Here is a 20457-nt window from a genome sequence, read left to right on the forward strand (position 1 = left end):
ATACTCAGCCTTAAAGGCCACTCACAACTCCTAGCACCAATTCAAAGCAAAGTGCCTTGTTTTGAGCCTTTTTTTTTTTTTTCCCCAGAGGTAGGCCCCAAACCCATTCCCATAGTATGTGAGTAGCAGTACAGTGTGCGCCCTCAAGTACCTATGAAGTACAACCCACTGGCCAGATGTTTTCCTTGAAACAAAGATTAGTTAGCTGGTCGCTGATAAGGGTTTACTGATTTTCCACCCTATAAAAAGTAAAACCAGCTCCCAGGCACAGTCAGATTTCAATCTGTTTACATTAATCAGCATCCTGCATGTTAGACTAGAAGCCAGCTCCAAAACATACTTCATAACGACGTACAGAGCATGGAGTTTGCAGCTCTTCTCTCATCAGGACAAACATCACACTGAAAAAAGCACCTCAGCTCCACCTGATAACTGAAGTTACCTATAGTCTTTATATACTGCATCAGTTAATGTAATGTATTACCTGAATAATCTTTTTTTTTTTTTTTTACATACTATTTTCAGGAAATATTTTCTCAGGTCCAAATACAACTTAAAGAAACAGTATCACAACTAAATGCAGTTAATTTGCAGGAGTTTTCTTAAAGTAGAAGATAAGTCCCCGTGATTAAACAACTCAGCTTATTTCTACTACTTGGTGTTAGTTCTCCACATGGGTTTGGATTTTCTAAATTTCTTTCTTTATTGTTACACTGAATCTCACTCAACTCCCGAGTACTGATCTAACATTCAAGTGTTCATACAAACTCAAATGGGAAAAAACAAGATACTGTTCCAAAACCTAGCTACTTCACAGGTAGCAGCACTTCATTAAGTCACACTTTACAAGCCCGCCCATATATTCTCCACAAAGGAAAGAATCACTGCAATCTCCAGTCAGAATTTGGGGTAGACCACTGAGCAGCATTTCCAGGAACCACAGGCAATTCCCTACAGCAGAGGAACCAGAGTCCTCGCAGTCTGCGAGCCTTGGGCTGTTAATGCGACCAACTTCTCACCAAAGCAGCAGGTAATAGCTAGCTGGAAATACATCTAGGGCAAACAAAATCCAAGAATTAACAGAGTGAAGTGAAAGAATTGGAAACATTCTCTGTGAAAGAATATTTAAAAACTAAAAGGAAGTCAAACCGAGGTTCAGCATTAAAAGAAGTCAACGACTCAAGAAGCCCTTTCCCCATATTTACTACTAAGAAACATTTTTCCTCCTTTTTAAACAACAGCACAGACAGCGTTCGAGCCCTCAGCTTAAAGGTGGAAAGCTTTCTATCTCGTTACTAATGCCCTGACACAGCCGTCCCCACGGCATCCATTAGTATTGTTCAAAAAGGCATCAGAGCAGATTAGGCCCCCTACATTTTGCAGTCACAGCCACCGCTAGATTAGACTGCGAGCACGATTTCCTTTTGCTCACCATTTTCTATTGTATACTACCAACAGCTACAGCAAATATTTAAAACCTTAATAAAAACACATTCTTTTAGGGCATAGCTGGGAAAAAGTCAAGTAACCAAAACAGAGGGAGCAGAAGGCAGCAGAAACACTGTTAATAATAGGGCATAACACAGTAATACCAGCCAAGATACCCGCATGTACAAATGAGGAATTACTAAGCTAAGAAAAAAATTGAGTTCTCTTCTGGTCAAGTGTGCCAAGACAGACACAGACACAACGCCTCAGAAGCTAACAAGTATGTTAAGTAAAACTCCTATTATGAGATAAACACCCACACGCTTGGTTTTAATGCGCTATACCCACCAAAATGAGAAACTGGACACCATGTCTGAAGAGGTGTGTGAAGGAAACAAGACCTGAAACTTGAACACCGAAGTCCTGCAATATTCTAGTATTTCTGAAATATTTATAATCCACCCCTGCCCCCTTATCTGCCCTTATTAAAACCATACAAAGAGCAGCCAGGAATTAATAGCTGAAGAAGAAAGTACACTGCCCATCCACTGGCATTATGGCAAGGAAATTAATGTGAACTGTATGTATGAGAGTCTTGGAAAGTGTTGTTTGACAAATTAAGATGAAAAAGAAGGGAAATAATTTCAACAGAAAGTTATTACCGATTGTATGAGCTTAAGTCAAAAACAGAGAACTTATAAACCTGATGTTTTTCTGAAAGAAATGCTGCTTCAAAGACATGATTTTTATCAAGTCTGAAAATACACCAGTGTAGAGTTAAACCAGAGGGAGGCTGTGTTTTGCAGCATTCTTAAATTAACATATCTTTCAGCATAATTACTTGGGCTGTTATTGTATACATGCACACATGCTCACAGGGCCAATTTAACATGACGAAGACCTGGAAGAAGTTTCGGGCAGCTGCTCTGGGAAGACGCAACTTCCAATTTTACACCAGTATAAGATTAAAATGAAAATAGATAATACTTTGGTCTTTAGTTTTTTTCTTTCGTAAGGCAGCGCAGGCACACGTGCCTTTCTCCAGGAGCTCAGCAGGCAGCTAGGTTTCCGGAGGATGTTTTGTCCCACAGGTGGGACCCCCGCTCCCCCATCGCACACAGGACAGCCACCTGCAAGCTTCAGGCCGCCGCGACTCCTCACAATGCCTCGCGCGGTAGGATTCCAACGCTAAAGGATCATTCTAGCAGGGAGCGGCACATCTTCATTTTTGTGTTCGTTATTAATAAAAACGCATTTAAACGGGGTAAGAAGTAGTATGTTTTCTCCGTAGCTATGCGATATCACCAGTTTGAAGCATTATATGAAGCGAATCGCTTCTCTAAGCGCCGATACCTGCCCGCCAGCATGCAGGGACAGCCCAGGCAGCGCTCTGCAGCCGGTGTGCTCGCCGGGAACCAGCTCCACGATCAACCCCAGCCGGGCCCCGAGCAGCCCTCCCGTCCCACGGCCAGGACCTGTTGGGCGTCCCGGGGGCGGTGCAGGCAGGGCAGGGCAGGGCAGGGCAGGGCAGGCAGGGCGCACACCCGCAGCCTGCACCTGCGCCTTCGGCTGGCCGCGGAGAGCCGCCCTTCGCCTCCCCTCACCGGCAGAGCCCGGCCCGGTCCTCCCCGCTCCCCCCCTCGTGGCGGCCCCAGACAAAAGGGCAGGGGCACGGCCTCGCCCGCACGGCCCCGAGCGCTCCGCCGCCGCTCCCCGCCGCCCCCGGCCCGGCCCGGGCCCCTCTCGGGCTGGAGCCCCCCGGCGCAGCCCCTCACCTTGGTGGAAGCGGCCGCGGCCCTGGCGGACATTTTGTGTCCTTCTCTCTCCCCCCCCGGAGCCGAGTGCTGCGCCCGCCAGTGCCCAGAGCGGGGGAGAGAAACTCGCCGCCGCCTCACACGGCTGCCCGGATAAACATCCCACGGCCGGGAACAGGGAGGAGGAGGAGGAGGAAGAGGAGGGGAGAGGCGGGCGGCGAGGGAAGGGGCGGGGAAAGGGGCAGCAGCAGGAGGAGCAGCAGCAGGAGGAGGAGGAGGAGGAGGAGGAGGAGGAGGAAGGAGCCTCAAGTTTGAGCAAAGCGCCCGGCTGCTGGGGCTCAGTTGAGGGTGCCCGGGGTGTCCCCGCGGCCCCGGCCCCTCAGCCCGGCCTGGCAGCAGGAGCAGCAGCAGCAGCAGCAGCAGGCGCGGTGCCGGGCAGGGCGTGAGGAGAAACCCCCCCGAGCTGCAGCACCGCACGCTGCCCGGCCGCTGCGGGACACTGGTGGCTGTGGAGCCCGGTGTCAGGGCCTCGGATCTGCAGTTTTACTCTGTAGGTGCCCCCAGCTGCTGCAGGGCTCCCTCCACGCTGCCTTCGCGCGCAGCCGAGTTCCTAAGGAGGCAACAATGTGGTGATCCCAATCACTGCTTCGCAAAGGAACGCCCTACCCGAGGCTTCTGTATGAGTTTTATGTTTGTTCTCCTTTGAAAATAAACAAATTCCTATTCCAGGAAATAGCTGAAGCTTATTCCCAAGGCAGCAGCCCGAAACCGAGGGGGAAGGAAGGCCACCTCCTCAGCTGCAGCAAGGAGGACGCGGCACGGAGCAGCAAAGGCCACCGTGGCCTTCCCTCTCCCGGGGAGACAGGGCCGTGCCAGCCCTCTCCCAGGCACACGCCAGCATGGCCTCAGCGCCCCAGTGCACACCAGTTTGGGCAGCACCATCCCGGCCCTGTGGCACCCGAATGCTCCTGCAGTGCCCCAGCACCCTGCCTTGTCCCCAGAGCCCAGCGGCCACACATTGCTCCGGACACACTGGTCCCCAGGGGAATTCTCTGCTGTAGCACTGCCTTCTGCCAAAGCTCCTCAGCTGACCCTGACACAAAAACTCCATTGCTCTTTTTTTATTATTATTATTATTATTTGGTCACTGCGAGAAGTAACTAAGCCTCAGATTTTTCTTAAATCTATCTACACACACTGAAGGAGGAATGTGACATTTTTTATTACCACATCACATGCGTAATTGTCAGAGGAGGCAGGAAGGAAAAGGCTGAGATCACAACAGGAAGGAGGGGGAAGATTTCAAGGTGTCGAGACACGAAAAGAAACTCATCGAGGGCATGAGGGGAGAGTGACCTGAGAATGAGCAGGCTCCTAATCCCTCCTTTCCATCTTGAGCATGGATGGGGGCAACGCTGCCGTCTGGGCAAGAGGAAAGCACACATCAAAGACCTGAAACCGAGGAGGTGTGAGGCCAGGGAATGAAAGAGGACCACAGGGAGTGCAAAGACAGGGAGGTGGAGGTGGATGCTGAAATGAGAGGGGCCACAGGAAAGAAAATACTTCTGCGAGTTCTGGGAGAAAGACTGGGGAGACAGAAAAAGACGAAGGAAAAAATACAAAGCAATGAAGGCTCCACCAAAAAGGGAGGTGCAGTTTTTGTATCATCTTACGGAACACTGGTTGACAAAAGGCCACAGATCCACACACTGGATTTGACGAGGACGCAGACTGTTAGACAAGGAAGGGCTGCTAGCTAGGGGCTCAAAACACCTTGCAGCGGACTCAAGATGATCACAGATGACCTCTTGCCAGCCTGGGAGAGGACACAACTCCTCTGGCCCGCAGACACTCATGGAATTTCTTTCCTTCCTTCCTTTCTTCTTTTCTCTCAGTCTCTGCTTTCCTTTTCTTTCTTCCTTCATTTCCTACCATACCCCTCTCTCCCCTCCTGCCTTCTCTTTCCTTTGAATAGATGTGTGAGATTCTGCCTCCACTGCTGGTATCAGCCCCAGGAGCTAGAAGCACCGTCTTTCTCTCTTAGCTTTAGTAAAATGTACACCCTTGGTGCTGGCCAAAGAGATACAAACTATTTCAAAGTGTTTTCTTGTTCAGGAACACACTGCTGCCATTTCAAATTCTTCTGGAGAACTTTTTCATCTCTTCATTAACCGATTACTCACAGGCAAAGCTACCATCACAGTACTGAAAATGCCAAATCACACGTTGGACAAATGTCAGTCAAATAGCCTGAATATATGAAATAAAATAAACCTTGAATGATTCTCCTATTTACCTTCCTTTAAAAGTTCTTAATAAAGTATTACAAAATTCACCTCTGAAATGAGAAATTTAAGTATTTTGAAGAATGTTGGGGTTCTAATACATTCATGAATCCCCTGAAAAAAACTAAGAACAGCAAATACCTATCCATATATACATTTGTGTCAATACATAGGGATACATATATATACACACACATATCAGTGTTTATGAATATACATGCCCAATATAGAGAGAGTACATTCTGTCAGATACGGATATATACCGAGTCCCATCTGTTAGAGAAGACAGACGGAGGATCAGAACTTTAAATCATATTCCTGTGACTGCCCTTTTAGGTCCTGAAAACAGGACCTAAACAGACATCGGTGTCTTCAGAGAGAAAACTGTCTGAAAACTCAACAGCAGAAGAGCAGTACTTTACATATCTTTCAAATAACGGCCACTGAGAGATATCTAAAAGAAGTACGATAATATTTTCCTGGTAGGAAACCTCAAAATAAAATCACTATGTGATTGGTGTTCTTCAAGCCCCAAATTGGTTCAAAGGCCACAGAAGGACAATCAGATGTGTGAATCCTTATTTCTGTTTTATGGCATGTGTGTCTGTCACACTGCAAGAACAGGAAGTCTATTCTCTACTTTATGTTGATTTAACTTTTTAAGAAATGTTTTGATCACTTGAAGATGGGGAAGAAGGAAACTGCAGAACCACAGCCACCACCGAGACAACTTCCTGTGGTTTTTGTGGTGCGTGTGGCTCAGAAAGAGAACAATTCAGAGATCTTTCAAAGATATCAGATATTTTTGTTGCCATCTGAAGTAGTCTTGGGAAAATTTGCTATATATATGCCTATGTGATATCAGTGATGCCAAGCAGTTGACACTGGATGTTCTCTATTTGTAATTGCTACTTGGTTTCAGCATTTCAGGAACAAAGATAAAAGGGGCAGAGAAAGCAGAATTCATGGTAAAAACTACAAAAGAAGAAAGTACCTTTTTTCCAACTCAAGAAATAAGAAAATGGTTTCAAGAAACCACCGGGAAATTCATGTGCTTAAAATTACAGTTTTTTAGTGTCTTGCCAAATCAAGTACCTAGGGAAAAATAATGCAGTCATGATGCCTAGTAACGACTCTGATCTTCCTCCCACTTCCATGCAGTTAAAGCTTGCTTCCTACATCTTCTTCCTCATTAAAAGGCTGTGTACCGCTGCATATCCCTCTTCTAAAAACACTGCAGATAACTGCCCAGTATTACAGTGAGCAGAGTCTTCCAACACCTCATTGCCTCTCACACAGTAGAACTGTTAGACAAGGACAAAATCCCAACCATCTTTAATTGCTCTCTCATTAATGGATGAAAGTATTCACCTCAAGTACACACCAAAGGCTGAATAAGCCCTGAATGGGAATAAACCCAACCTGTCTTGCCAGTCAGCCAGTCTTAAACTCCTGATGTTCTAAACTCATTGCCATTTCCTATTTATCACCTTAAAAGTCTATGAGGTTTAACACATTTCAAGGTTTTTCTGATCAGTGAGACCATCATTTAAGTTTTTATGCAAATGGCAAGTGTACAAATGGAATTAAAAGTAGGTTGTAGGGGCAAAGCAAGATTATTTTCAGCGTTAAAATATTAAAAGAATTTATTACTGTAGAGCTGAAGAGAACTCAGGCAACACTCTTTGGTTGTTATTTTAGGATATCCTTATAAAAAGATTTTCTGTCTCCTTGGTTTTGGCCAGGTCTTCGAGAATCTCTGTCATCCATATTATTATGTGTAGTGACAAAATCTGGGAACATAAAAAAGTGCTATCAGTAAGTTTTAATCTCGGTTCATGACAGCAGAGCTAATTTATTACAGAAATGTTATGTAAAACTATTCTACGTTCCATCTCTGACAGACACTTTGTGAATGGGACTGTGTATTTTAAATGCACGGCAGCTGATCAAGGCCGATTTTATGAAATGCCTCACTATAAGTAGCCACTGGATGTCAAAATGTCAGATATACTTAATCTGTACTGCTCTGCTTTCTCCAGCTTTATTTAGTTGAGAGGGGACAGTAAAAATAATCGAAGACAGCTGCAAAACTTAAGCAGTCATAAATTTGCTACTGATGTGGTTTCCTTCAGATAAACACACCAGGGACAATGCCATCCATGCTCCTTCGATTCAGAATTTTTATTTTTCATACTTTGCTTTCAGAGAGCATGATAACGTGACTCAGACAGAGAGCAACATGCACCAAAGATTAACTGCACAGGTGTCTTTGATGAGTAAAAGCAAAGAAGTAACACACACCAAAACACAGACCTTTGTCACTTACAAACTGTAAGCATTTTGGAAAGGCAGGCCAGGGATAGCTTAATAAATGTGATTGATTTAATGAACTTGCTGGCAAGCTCCTCTCTGTCCCAGAATTTTCCAGGAACCCTTGCACACAACACGAGGTGATAAGGCTGATCTTGGAAACCCAGCAAGAAATCCCCACCTATCGGGACTGATGAAGCTGACTATGTGGGTTTTGGCAAGGTGTGGCTTTCCAACCCAGAGAGCTTTGAAAGCTGAGTTCACTTCACTTCTCCAGTTTCTTGAACGCAAATATCTTGGTTGCAGTGAGTACCGCAGGAAAGCATCGTGACTCATTTTGGTTAATGAGAGGGCATGCATGCAGAACAGGAAACCATGGGCTGAAAACTGCTACGTTCAACATGAAAACCTAGCACTGAAAATTTTTATACTGCCAGCTAATTTTACAAATACCACAAAAACTCGATCTCGTTTGCTTCTTAGGTCTTCGTGTAAATACTTTACTGTGTACCTGCAGAAATGTAGAAACTTAAATTGCGGAACTTTAGAAGCTATAATCACCTGTTATTGCCACTCGGCTTTCAACTCCCTTCTCTCTTGCTGTCCTCTAACTTTTCTCGTTACAGCTGGCACAAGGTTCCATCTATTCTAAAAGTCACATGCACAACTCCATCGAGTCCAGACACTAACGGTGTTCTTAAAAGCAGGAACACCAGATTACACCAGTAATTCCAGCGTAATCTTTACCTCAGTTGGTAGCTCTGTCCTAGTAGCACCTGCTTTACAGGAGTGACTTTGGTAAGGTTTAGAGGAGGTAAGTAAGGTGATTAAGCTTCAGATGGTCACGCCCACAGAGCTATGTACCCGTTCCACCTTGCTATTTGTTTTTGTTTCTACTTCCCGATGGTAAAACCAGTTAAAAGAACACTTTAAAAAGACTGCTGTTTGTGTTAGTGAAAGAAACTCAGGTAATCCTACTCGTACCCTGGGCAGCTCTCCTAACAGTGTATTTCTGGATGACTGCATTGCACAGTGCTGTCACAAGTGTCTGTGATGGTTTTGCCGGGGCTCCCACTCAAAGCCATTATCATTCAAAAATATATTAAACCCAATAAATTAACTCGTCAAATATTAGACTATGGCAGAACACAGTTTTACAAATTTTAACTCCGTGTTTCAATAACTCACCCTCCACCAGAAACAGTCTTATTTAAGACAAATTTGTTGAGCATCACACACTTCTCATCTTACGAGTTACAAGTCCTCTTCAGTCACTTCCAGCATGCAGCAACTAGGGAGAAATCTGCTTATCTGTGATATTGCACACTCTGCTTTTAGCTGTGCCTGTAATCAACAGCAAGACCCAGCTCACAGGGACATGTGGTTTTGCAGTACACCCTGGTGGAACGGTTCATCTGTAACTGTTAGACTGTGGTTAATATTAATCTTTTAAATTATACAAATAAAACTCACAACGAGTTTTTAAAAGAAGTTAAAATGTTTTCATTTTATATAATAGTTTCAAGGTGGCAATATACAAGAGAGAATAATAGAGTAGAAAGTGCTTAGTATGGGAGGATATTGCATTATTTCCTGACCTGCTGTTGTCAGGAAAGAAAAACGTCACAGGTTGACTTTTGGGCTTTGGTATGTCACAGCACGTGAGATCCTCAGGCAACACACACTGCTGTGACAGAGGCCGCACATTTTTCTGATGTTACTTGACCACCCCTTTCTGCTCTTGCACCTATGTTCACCTCCTTGATAGCTGCATCAAGCTAACTGTGGAGGGGAGTAACAAAAATGGTACTGGCTAAAAATTATTCTTGTAGCCCAGAGGCGGGAATGGGGACATTTTTTGGCTGGCTTTTCCAGCTCTCCAGGCATTCACGCTGCACACAGATCTGTAAATTGATTTACGTTTGCCAGGCCAGGAGCTCTTCAGAGAATCTCCGAGGTGGCACCTGTCTCCAGGTAGGGGCTCAGCTCTGATCTCAGCTGGCTAGAGCTGGCCGTGTGCTCGCTCACTCAGAAAATATTTGCATTTCAGTAGACAAACGTATGTAGCTAAGGGTGTATCTATACCTCCAACTTTAAATCTAAGAAATCAGCAGCCAGAATTTTTTCCTGGTTCCGTTGCATTACCAGAGAAACCTTCTTTGTTGTGTAAGACCAGATGCCACAACCTCCATCACGGGGATGCCAAGAGGCTCTAATCAGAGCAACGCTTTAATCTAGCTAAATGTATACAGAGAGCCCAGGAAGATTCAAAGCAAAACTATTTACACTGCACAGCTAACTGTTCAAGCTCCCTGTGCTTGCGCTGGGCAAGGGCAGACACTATTTACCACATCTGGGTGAGCATTTCTCATGTCTAACATTTTGAGGTTATTAGGTAGCACCGCCTTCCCCGACAAGGGCCCATTATATCCATTTCATTAGCTAAACCTTTTCTTTACACATCTGTCAGCTCCATCCAGTGCGCGAGCTGAAAACCTGTGACTGCCATATCTTTTTTTAAACGTGTGAGATTTTAATCCTTGTGAAAGGTGCTAAAGCAAGAGCCATGGGAACAAAATGCTTCTTGTTCTCAGAGCAGGTAAAGCAAGGACAAGCAATAAAGAAAGCTTCCCTGTGAAGTCCAGTCCGTGGCTGGTTTTGGTCCCTCGATGCCTTTGCCTTTCACGAGTGCCTGAAAGCTCGCCTGTTTGGTGTTATAAAGATACAGCTTCTGCCTATAAATCTCACTCCTTAGCTAGCAAGTCCTTCTGAAAGCCTTCTCAAAATGCAGAGAAGACAGTTTTGCTCAGTGTCAGAGTCTTTGTGAGTCACGTAACTCTGGTATTTCTTTGCTTTAAGATGACTAAATGTGTAACTGGCAGCAAGGTGCTCACACTGATGTGATTTATATGGCTTCTTATGAGAAACGTAACACGTGTTTTGACAAAGGTCTTACACAGATACTTCATTTGGACTTTTTTCCCAAGCTTTTCAAAAGCTTCTCAGTAGAAGGGGCAGCCCTTCAAACACTTCTCTTTTTCCTCCTGAAGGCCCAGTTACACACCTGGAGGCTGGAGCAAGCCCTACGACTATTTCCCAACGATGTGCCATGCTGGCAATGCTCAGAACATCGGATTCTTGTGCTAGGGCCATTCAGACATGGACTACTGGACAAATACTTCTAAGGTTTCATATCAGGATAGCTGTACTCTATTTGGACAGCTGGGCATCTCTTTGTTTTCTTAACAATATATGCCAAGAGCATGCAAAACCAGAGCAAACCTAGCCCCTACGTAACCAGAGAAAACATCTCAAAACATTTTACTAGAAGAAAGCACCCTTATTTAACACTGGACACTTGTCTTCCAGTATTCATATTTCTCTTTCCAATTCTGTAACTGTGCCAGCACTCTCACAGGCCTTAATGGTGCTGACAAATTGATTATGAAGATAATTAGTCATTTCTCTTTAAAAGCTCTGTAGTCTGGAGGCAGCAGCTGAGGTTGGCAGTGATCTTCACGGCAGAGCGGAGGAGGCAGCCGTGTTCCCTGTGAAGGCCAGGGAGCAGAGAAGTTGCCGCAGCTCACGTGAAGCCTCCCCTCCCTGTGCCCTGGCCTGCGCTGCATCTGCATCATCTGCTGTTCACCCACTCCTTGGTCTTGGCACAGAAATTATCTGGAGGGGTAATCACTGAATGTTTACATCATTTGGGAAAATCAGTGAAATGATCTCTACCTACGTAAACATGTTCAGCGAGGATTACTAATCACATATGATGCTCATTATATTTGCAAAGGCATGGGATAATGCAGCAGTTCTTGCCCTCAGTATATTAAAAACAACAGAAAATTCTGAGCTGTGCAAAATCTTTGTTCATATATATGCAGGGTCAGCTTTACCCATGCATGGTCACAAAAGGCCCAGAGACAAGGGTGTGACCAGTGTTGCCTCCCTCCAGCAGCACAAGCCCCATCTTGCATAACCTGCTAGGGAGGCAGAAGAGCAATAAGATGAATGCAGCTTCAGAGCATGTCACTGTGTTAGCACTCGACAAGGCTACTACACAGGTACTGAGATCTTATCAGAGCGTGATTTAATATTGTGACTCAGGTTGGGTGCTGAGCACGTGAATGTTGTTATTTGAATTAAACTTCCAAACAAAAATTTCATTATGTATCATAATTCATTTAAAAATTTGTGTTTTGTTTCTAAGCGATCAGCATGGATTGAATTGTGTAACTTAAAGATACTTAAATCCTGCCCCCACGTCACTGCAAACCTAATTGCGGTGACCTCTCAAGCTAAGTTGGCTGAGGAGTTTGCATCACCCCCCTCCAGCTCTCCATCCCAAACCGGTCATGTCAACAGCAAAGAAGGTCAATGGTCTACCAGTACGGGCTGGTGTGGTGGAAAGGAGCTGTCTCAAAGTAAGGAGCACCTGGGAACTGCCTGCTTTACCACGATTCACATTATCATTTAGACAGAATGAAAAGCAGTATTCCACAGCACCAGCCTCTTCCCCATTTTTAAAGAGATGATTCTTGTATTCGAGACTGAAATTAATTCAGCCAACATAGGCACTCCACCATTAAAAGGCTCTTTGAATATATGGAAACAGAGATGCCTTTAAAAGTCATGCATGTGAGGCTGTTTGGGAGCAATTTTGGTGTGGATTCAGTGGGTGCAGCCAGCCGCAGGCGGTGCCCCCTCACCACATGCCTGCTGAGCAGCGGAGGGGGCGGCTGCGGGGCAGAGGGGATGCTGCTGCTGCTCAGCCACATCCCGAAGCTGGCTGGGGAGGAAGGAAGCCTCCACCTCTGCCAGAGGACTCTGTCAAAACCCTCCCGTAAGAGCTGGGTAAAGGACGCAGTGAATCAGCGCACTGCCTCTGGAGGCACCTTCCCCAGGCACCCGCTCGGACCTGCTGTGCTCCATCTGCACCCACACAGCCCTCGGCCCCGGGCGCTGCTCCTACCCCAGAAACATTCACTGGGCTCCAGGAGAGCCCGACACTCTGTATTTCTCATATTTTTAGCAACAGCCCTGTTGCTGGGATGTATTGCGAATGAAATAAACACGCCATTATATAACGTTATTAGGGCTATACGGCAGTCTTTGCCTCAGAGGGACAAAGTACATACAGCAGCCACAAAAATTCGGACATGTTAAGGGGCAGAAGACGACACACAGCTGGCCAGTGACTGCATTATATCTTGATTAAAAATAGGGGGACAACAGAGTACTTGAACTGAGGATATCCCCTTACCCCGGCACAAAGTTATGCACATATAAATCTTGAATGACTTGCAGCACAAAAACAAATTGCTGGGTCACCAGCTGAGATTTCAACTCATCTTGAGCCTCTAATTATGCTTGAACAGCTCTTGAAAACACAGAAATCTGTTTCTGACTGCATAGCAGAGCACAGAATGGGCCAGGCAAATATTGTAGTAACCTTCAAAAGCAATGTGATAGCTGGTGTGCGAGGTGTCCTCTGCCCCCTCCTCCCTAGGGAAGTCAGTACTGATTGTGGAAACATTTAATCATAAGATGCTCCAATAATTGACAGATTTTTCTATTTTTAACATTCATTTCAATATTTTAAACAAGTATTGGATGTAGTTCGTGATAAAATCTTTCCATTTCCATTCCCTGCTATATGGAAGAAGTATTTAATAGACACACTTTGATGTAAGCGTAGATTCGCAGACAGATAATTTTCTTCTGAACAAACTTGTTTCTGTAAATATAAATGCAATGCAAACATAACTGGCACAGTCCTGTCTGTGGTAACAGCTGTGATTAAATCATACCTGCTTCTATTGTCAGGGATGTTTATTAAGCTCCACTTCGCAATGAGAGAGCAAACAACTGACTACACCCATGTTTAGCAGTGGCAGGATACAGATGTTAAATTCTGGACTGCACTAGCCAGCCTCACATCCCTTCAGCTCTGCAACTTCTCGTTTTTCTCTTCTCTTTCCTAGTTTGTGGGTTTCTGAATATGGAGAACATTTACTCGGCTCTTCTTCTTTATTGTGTTATATATCTGATGGGAAAAAAAAAGCCTCAAATGCACTGCATGAGGCATACTGCTTCTCAAAATTCATTTTCCAAGCATTTTCTGGGGCCTTTTTAGAAGGAAATACAGGTTTTGCACAGAGAATTCTCGTGCATGACTTTAGCATTGTGGCCTGTTCCTCGGGGGGCTGCCGAGACCCAAGCAGCCCCAATGCCCGGCTATTACCAGCCGGCTGCCACAGGCACGCTCTCCGACCCGGGGTTAATCGTTTCACTTCTGTGAACATCAGTAAAACATCAAAAGGAGGCTACATGGCCTAATTAATACCTTTAAGAAGCTTTTAAAGTGCTTTAGAAATTAACTGGTGCTACACAAACACACACCACTGCTGTAGAGCTGCAGTTGAAAAAGACAAAATTAACCTCAATACTGGGGCTCATTCTTAAAAGCTCCGGCAAGCTGTACGGCCAGGTGCCACCATTTTCCCTTTGTTTTTTCTCTCCTGGCAGAGTGTCTGTAAGCCTTGTCACCGCGGATCCCCTCCACGGGAGTGCAGAGGGTGTGCTCCTTACCCCCGCTGCTCCCCGGCACCCGCTGTGTGTGTGCTCGGTACAGCCTGGGCCTGTCTGCAAAGCCCCGACTGATGTTTTATTTCTTCATATTATCACCTCCGATTCTCCTTCAGCGTTACAGCCGTGTAATCCCTGTCCTGGGAGGTTCTGAAGATGAGACTGGCTGAACAACCTGGTCTGGCCCCATCGGCGAGCCAGCCCTGGGCAGGAGGCTGGAGCTCTCCTGTCCCTTCTGACCTGAATTACGCCCTGATCCGAACACTGCTGCTTCTTCCCGGTAAAAATTAGGATTTCCTAGGCTTTTCACCTCTGTATCAGCTTGTTTTTTGCAACCGAATATAATTTCAGGTTCTGCACATTTCCAAACTCCCCAGCTAGTTTTCTGAAGTACTTTCCACCTCTGGTGGAGGTCACTTTTTCCAGCTTCTTATATAACCACAGCGAGCTTTGTTCTGCCTTTTTTCCCCCTTCCCCTGTCTGACAGGAGGCATTACTGCCATTTGGCAAACAGTGTGCTTTTAGAGGTTTTTTCCTGATTCCCTTCTCCACGAGCTACTGTACAAGTTCTAAAAACAGGTCAGCCTTGCACACACCTATCTGAGCATTTCTCCTGTCTTTAAAAGCTAATTAACGTGAAAACAAAAGAATTTGCATGCAAAACTGAGTAAAAAAACTGCTGGAGACAGGAACCAAAAGGGAGAAGCTAGCAACTGAACAACTAAGACACACCTTCTTTACTCCCAAATTCTCTACATTTTGCAGCAAACTATGATCAATACCTCGTTTCCTCAAAGCATCACGCAATACCCAAGCATAGACACTTCGACTATTTTTGGTTTTATGGAGTTAAGATCTATACTGCTAGAGATAAGCATCCTTTTTTTTTTTTTTTTTCTTTTTTCCTTTTTCCTTGCATATATAAGCTCATATAAATGGCTCCAGTGAGTAATTTTCCTTAAGGGCCACTACATAAGTCTGGCATATTTTCAGACTATCCACATCACTGAAGGTTGCTTACAGCTTTGAGCAAAACAGTGAAAGTACTGCCGTCCTCATGACCAGGCAGACAAGGAGACAACTGCTTTGATAGTTATAGAAAAAAGCACTCTCTGTTTGCACAAACGCTTGTGCACTTTTTGGTTTCTTCCTGAAGCCTGTCCACACTTCGAGCTCTTGGTGGGTGAGCGAAGCAACCCACATGATCGCTGAGTCCACACTGCATGGTTATGCTGTGATTCAACCACTTTTGCTTCCTTTTGCTGTGGCCACTCCGCAATGGAGCCTTGCAAAATAAGTCCACAACATCCTGCTGTTGGTCTCCTCTGAATATACGTTTGAGATTTTAGCACAAGGATTGTAGGATTGAGAACTACTGGAAGGCAATAAATCCTGATGCCAAAGAATAATTTCCTTGAGTGTCTGTTCATCCTCTCACCCAGTTCAGCCAGGAGAGCCAGCACCACTCCCCAGTTCTGGCAAGCCACCCGCAGGAAGCACTGCTAAACCATGCAAAGAAGCCACTGCACCTATCAGAGAGATAATGACTGTGAGATACAGGAGAATCAACAAAAAGCTGATGCTAAAGTGAGGGGAAACAGTTGTTTTGGGGACTGGAATCCAGGTCTACTTTTGTCTACACAAACTGAATTCACAGACCAAACTGAATCCACTACAGTAGTAAAGTGGCAGAGAATTTACAACAACCCAGTGACACAGACGAGCTTCATGGAAAAAGCCTCCACCGACTGAAACCAAAATGTAAGCAATGTCTAAGACTCAGCCCGTACAGAGCTGTGAGGGAGTGGGCAGTTCAGATTGACAAGCAAAGCAACATTCCAGCTCTGCCTTATGATCCCGGGAACGAGGACGGCCACAACAAGCAGCTTTTGTTCCTTGTACGATACCCATGGCCCTTGGCCACATCCCCCAAGATTTCTGTGCCTTAACGATAAAAACTTATCAGCCAGAGACAGTTTTCTCAAGTGTTTCATGGAATGCTTCTGCTTTCTTTCATAGGGTACCGAGAGGTATTTTCTCTTTGTGGCATGTGGACTGGTATCTACTCCGAACTGTTTAATGTCTGTAAGATGGTGGTGTCCTTAAAAGAACAACCCCATCATGCAGAGAACTCAAGGAAAACTCTAATTTAACTGAAGAGCCCTAAAGCTGCCTCAGTTCAGACTTGTTCCCAAGAGAAAATTGCTGGGAGCCAACTGCTGCTGCTTCCTTCTTTGCTTTCTGTTACTGGCAAGACTGAATCTATTTTTTACTGACATGCCACTTATAATATGCTGTGAAATGCAGACAAAATACAAAGAGGAACAGCAAGCTGTCTTGATAAAAAATTTGACATTGGTTTCCAGTGCTTGGAAACAGTTTTGTCGTGCTTTGAACTCAGGTAACGCAGGGACAATAATACAGCAGCTCAACGTAGTTGTGGTTTAGTCACACAGAAATGTCCGCTGTGAGACAACCAGCTACCTTGTGGCAAAGAGTATACCCTGGCATCTCCACATGTAGACTGCTGCGTCTAGTGGCTCTCAATCTGCAGTGTGGCTGTGCTACTGGCTTTCTGTGTAACTGCTGAAGTCCCTTAATTTACTCAGTTTCATCACCTAAAAAGTGAAAATAAGATATAAGAGAACCTTTGTAAACCACTTCAAGGTCTTGTGATGGATATGTTATATAAATGCTGTTTGTTTGTGTTTGTTGTTGTTTGTTTGTTTGTTTTTTACAGTAAACATTTCTTTGCTACATTCACAATTTTCTTATATATCTCCAAATAGAATTGTAAACATGTCTTGATAATGTTTCATTGACAGCCTTTATTTTGCAACTTCAGTTTTAGACATCTCTCCTCATGTGCTCGATCTACTTTTTCATTCCTGTTCTCTCTGATGTTTCTCCTGATCCCCAGATAGGATCTCATTTGTGCTGCTTTGGCAATATCTAACTCTGTGGCTGCCTTTAACCTACTGAATCACTTCCTACCTTGACACGATGCCTGTAAACTCCTCTTCACCTGATCTGAAGATTAGCATTTCAATCATATTTCTCTTCTCCACTGTAGCAAACTCACATGCTGGAACGAATGTTGCAAGGCAGTAATTTGTGCTGCATTTCAAATCCAGTTCTTCTTTCACCATCTCTGTCATTTTCCTTTTGTCTTGCTAGGAAACTTCTGCACTTACATTGTTAGAGTTATACCTCGTTCTTTCTGCTTCTTTTTGTAAATAGCTTTAAGCAGCAATAAAAATAATGTTATCTAAGGATGCAGGTATACTTACAAAATGTCAGAAAAACATATTATTGGCAACAATCCCAGAGCAAAACAAAGATATTTTGGGAAGTCCTCAATACAAAAATAAATCCTATTCTAGACCAGGAGTCCCCATGCTTGTTCAGAGGAATGGATTCTATCACTTTTTCCATAGCTGCTGGTACCTCACCCACAGTGAGGTCCTCACCAAAACGAGTTACGAGTCTCGGACTTACAAGACTGTCCCACACCTGCATGGCTTCCCTCACACCCTCCTGAGCCAAGCCTCCTTCTGCTGGCAACATCTCTCTCCCCAGTCTGCAGTGGTATGGTAACCGTGGCCATTATCTGAAACTGCAGAACTGGCAGGATGCTATTTAACTCATTTTTCTTTGTCTTTTAAAGGAGTTATCAGCTGGAAATAAAGGTAGGAGGCAGCAGCTGGTCAGTCGTGCACTGCAGTAATAATGAGAGTCTAACACCAGCTCTGTGGAAGGATCAGTGAGATTTGTTCACTGAGCACAGGAGTAGCATCAAAGAATTTCAAAGCTGTCCTTCTATCTCAGTTCCTAACTCCCCAGGTGACCCTGAATAACTAAAATTATACTTTTTTCTACCTGTATTTCCTTGGGCAGACACTGCACTTCATTTCTGATGGAAGGTGCAGCCCAGGGAATGGTGAAAATGGCTCTGAGTCCTGTTTGTATTGCCTGACCTCTGCCTGTGCCCAGGGTCACGCAGCTCCTCGTGTACATCAGCAGAATGCTACAGCCGTGCTTGGGCAGCTCCTCAGTGGACTTCCACAAGGGAAGCTGCAAACCACGCGCCTCTGAGCATCAAGCATCAACGGGAATTCCCTCCTGGCCTCTTGCAGGGAAAAATACAGCTCTCAGCTGAAGCTGCACAGGGCTCAAGCCACTGGATGCGCGCGGGAGGGACCGGCTGGCGTGGCGGAGCAGGACGGGGCTGCACGGTGAGGGCCAGGCTCCCACTGCCTTTTGCACATCCAGTGTGCGAAGATGAGGGTGCTGCAACTTAGGAGAAATCCAGCTGCTGCCCAGGCCATTGTAAGCCCTGCTCTGCTCATTGCTACCCTGTCATTTCCCTCAGAATAACACTGGTACTTCTAATGTTTCTGCATCTTGAAGAGCTGGTATAAAACACTTTCCTGGTACTGCACAGCCACTTTCAGACTTACACAGGAGGCACTATTACAATCTATTTGTATCGTCAGCCTGAATCATTTTATAGCCCTCATCTTTGGAGAGTGCTCAGCTTGAGCCAAACAGTGCCGTTCTTCAGACTGATTTCACTGCCATGTGGAATGAGTGGATGCTGCATACGGTATTACACTGTTTCCAGATTGCCACTCTGCAGATGGCCATGGCACTTTCCACATGAGTCCTACTGTAATATCAGAAGCACATAAGTCATTTATAAGTAAGTGATATGCCATGGCACCTTACAGTGTGCTACGCAGTATTCAAAGCTGAACAGACAATACAAAAGAAACATTAGCATATCTCCCTGTTAATTTTATACACAGAGCCTGTATGCATCCCCCAAAAGTAGGAATGCAGAACAAATGCTGATGTGTTACTTAGCACATGAGAATGGCACAACTGCCATTAGATATGATCATCTAAAATGTGGCAGAATTATGGAGACCATGCCCACAGAAAACAACGTGTGTCTTTCTGTGGTGTGGTCAAGGCACTGAAAATACTGCTAGCATTGATCTGAATTCACTTGTATAATAGGCAATTACTTTGTTACTAGAGCAAGGCGGTGTCTAATTGCTGAGAATGACCCTTCTGTCTTCGTTTTCCACTCTCTTTCCCGTTACACGAGGGAAAGACTTCTGGTCCTGCACATGAGGGATAAGCTGAGAAGTCCAGCCCAGCGATGTGCATGTTGCCTGCAGAGCACCGGGCACACAAGGCGTGTGGAGCTGGCGTGCAGGTTTGGTGCTGAGGAGCCTGCGATGCAGGCGGCTGCGCCGTGCTCACGTCAGCGTGCCCGCGGGGGCACCCCTGGGGAAGCAGCTCCGCTGGTCCCGAGGCTGCGTTGCCACCAAAGCACCCAGAGCCAGCCCGCCCTAACTGCTGCAACCGGGTTATGCTGTTCAATGTTACAAAAGGGTTTCCTTTTCATGTTTTCAATCTGCCTGTCAGTGAGGCCAGCGAGGAATACAGCACTTCTGAACGCTCGCACAGGTAACTGAATGCCGAAGCAGCAGCTCGGGGAGGCAGGCACTTGGCTTTACAGAGACACTGGCTTACGTCTTCGTCATGATGGAGACAGGTTCGTACAGAAGCACGGAGAAGAAGGAAACATTCCTTCTTGATTATGCAAACTCCCACACATGCTGTCATGAAGAATTTGTGTGGGAACTTATTTACAAAACTGGAACTGGCTGTCATTACACTGCACTGAAGCAGAAAAAAAAAATTAACATGCTGTAAGTCAAATGTCACAGCAGAATTTAATATGCTGGAATTCTTGGAAAGTGTTCTAATGCTTTCAGCTCAAACTGCGTGCACCGCTTTTTATAGCAAAGAATTTTAATTATTATTAGTTTCTGGCAATCCCCATAGTCTGATGGCATTTTCTAATCCACAAAGCTTAAAACCTGAAGAGAAAGAGAAGGTGGTGGAAAAGGGAAGAACACCTAATTCGAGTATTCTACATCCATGACATATAGTAATATATGAGCAAGAGTCCAAGACTGAGACATTACTCCCATTTTGTCCCCAAATGTGCCATTATTAATCAACTGAACTCTCGTAACAGCAAAAATAGGTCAGGGAGAAGTGGGGAAGGT

The 20457-nt window shown here is 45.1% G+C and overlaps 1 protein-coding gene across 6 annotated transcripts in view; it reads right to left on the minus strand.

Moving 5' to 3' along the window:
• Window positions 1-20457, minus strand: part of TJP1 (tight junction protein 1) — a 159631-nt gene that overhangs the window by 74315 nt on the left and 64859 nt on the right. Inside the window, exon 1 of one of the 6 annotated variants that reach the window (XM_084531664.1) lies at window positions 3204-3401. The exons of the other annotated variants lie outside the window; for them this stretch is intronic. Coding sequence (XP_084387790.1) covers window positions 3204-3236 — 33 coding nt within the window. The 5' untranslated portion in view covers window positions 3237-3401. Of the gene's footprint in view, window positions 1-3203; window positions 3402-20457 lie in introns of those variants that run through there. 6 annotated transcript variants of the gene reach the window in all.

The sequence above is a fragment of the Aythya ferina genome (genome assembly GCF_964211825.1).
Source record: "Aythya ferina genome assembly, chromosome: 11".
NCBI classification, from domain to species: Eukaryota; Metazoa; Chordata; class Aves; order Anseriformes; family Anatidae; genus Aythya; species Aythya ferina.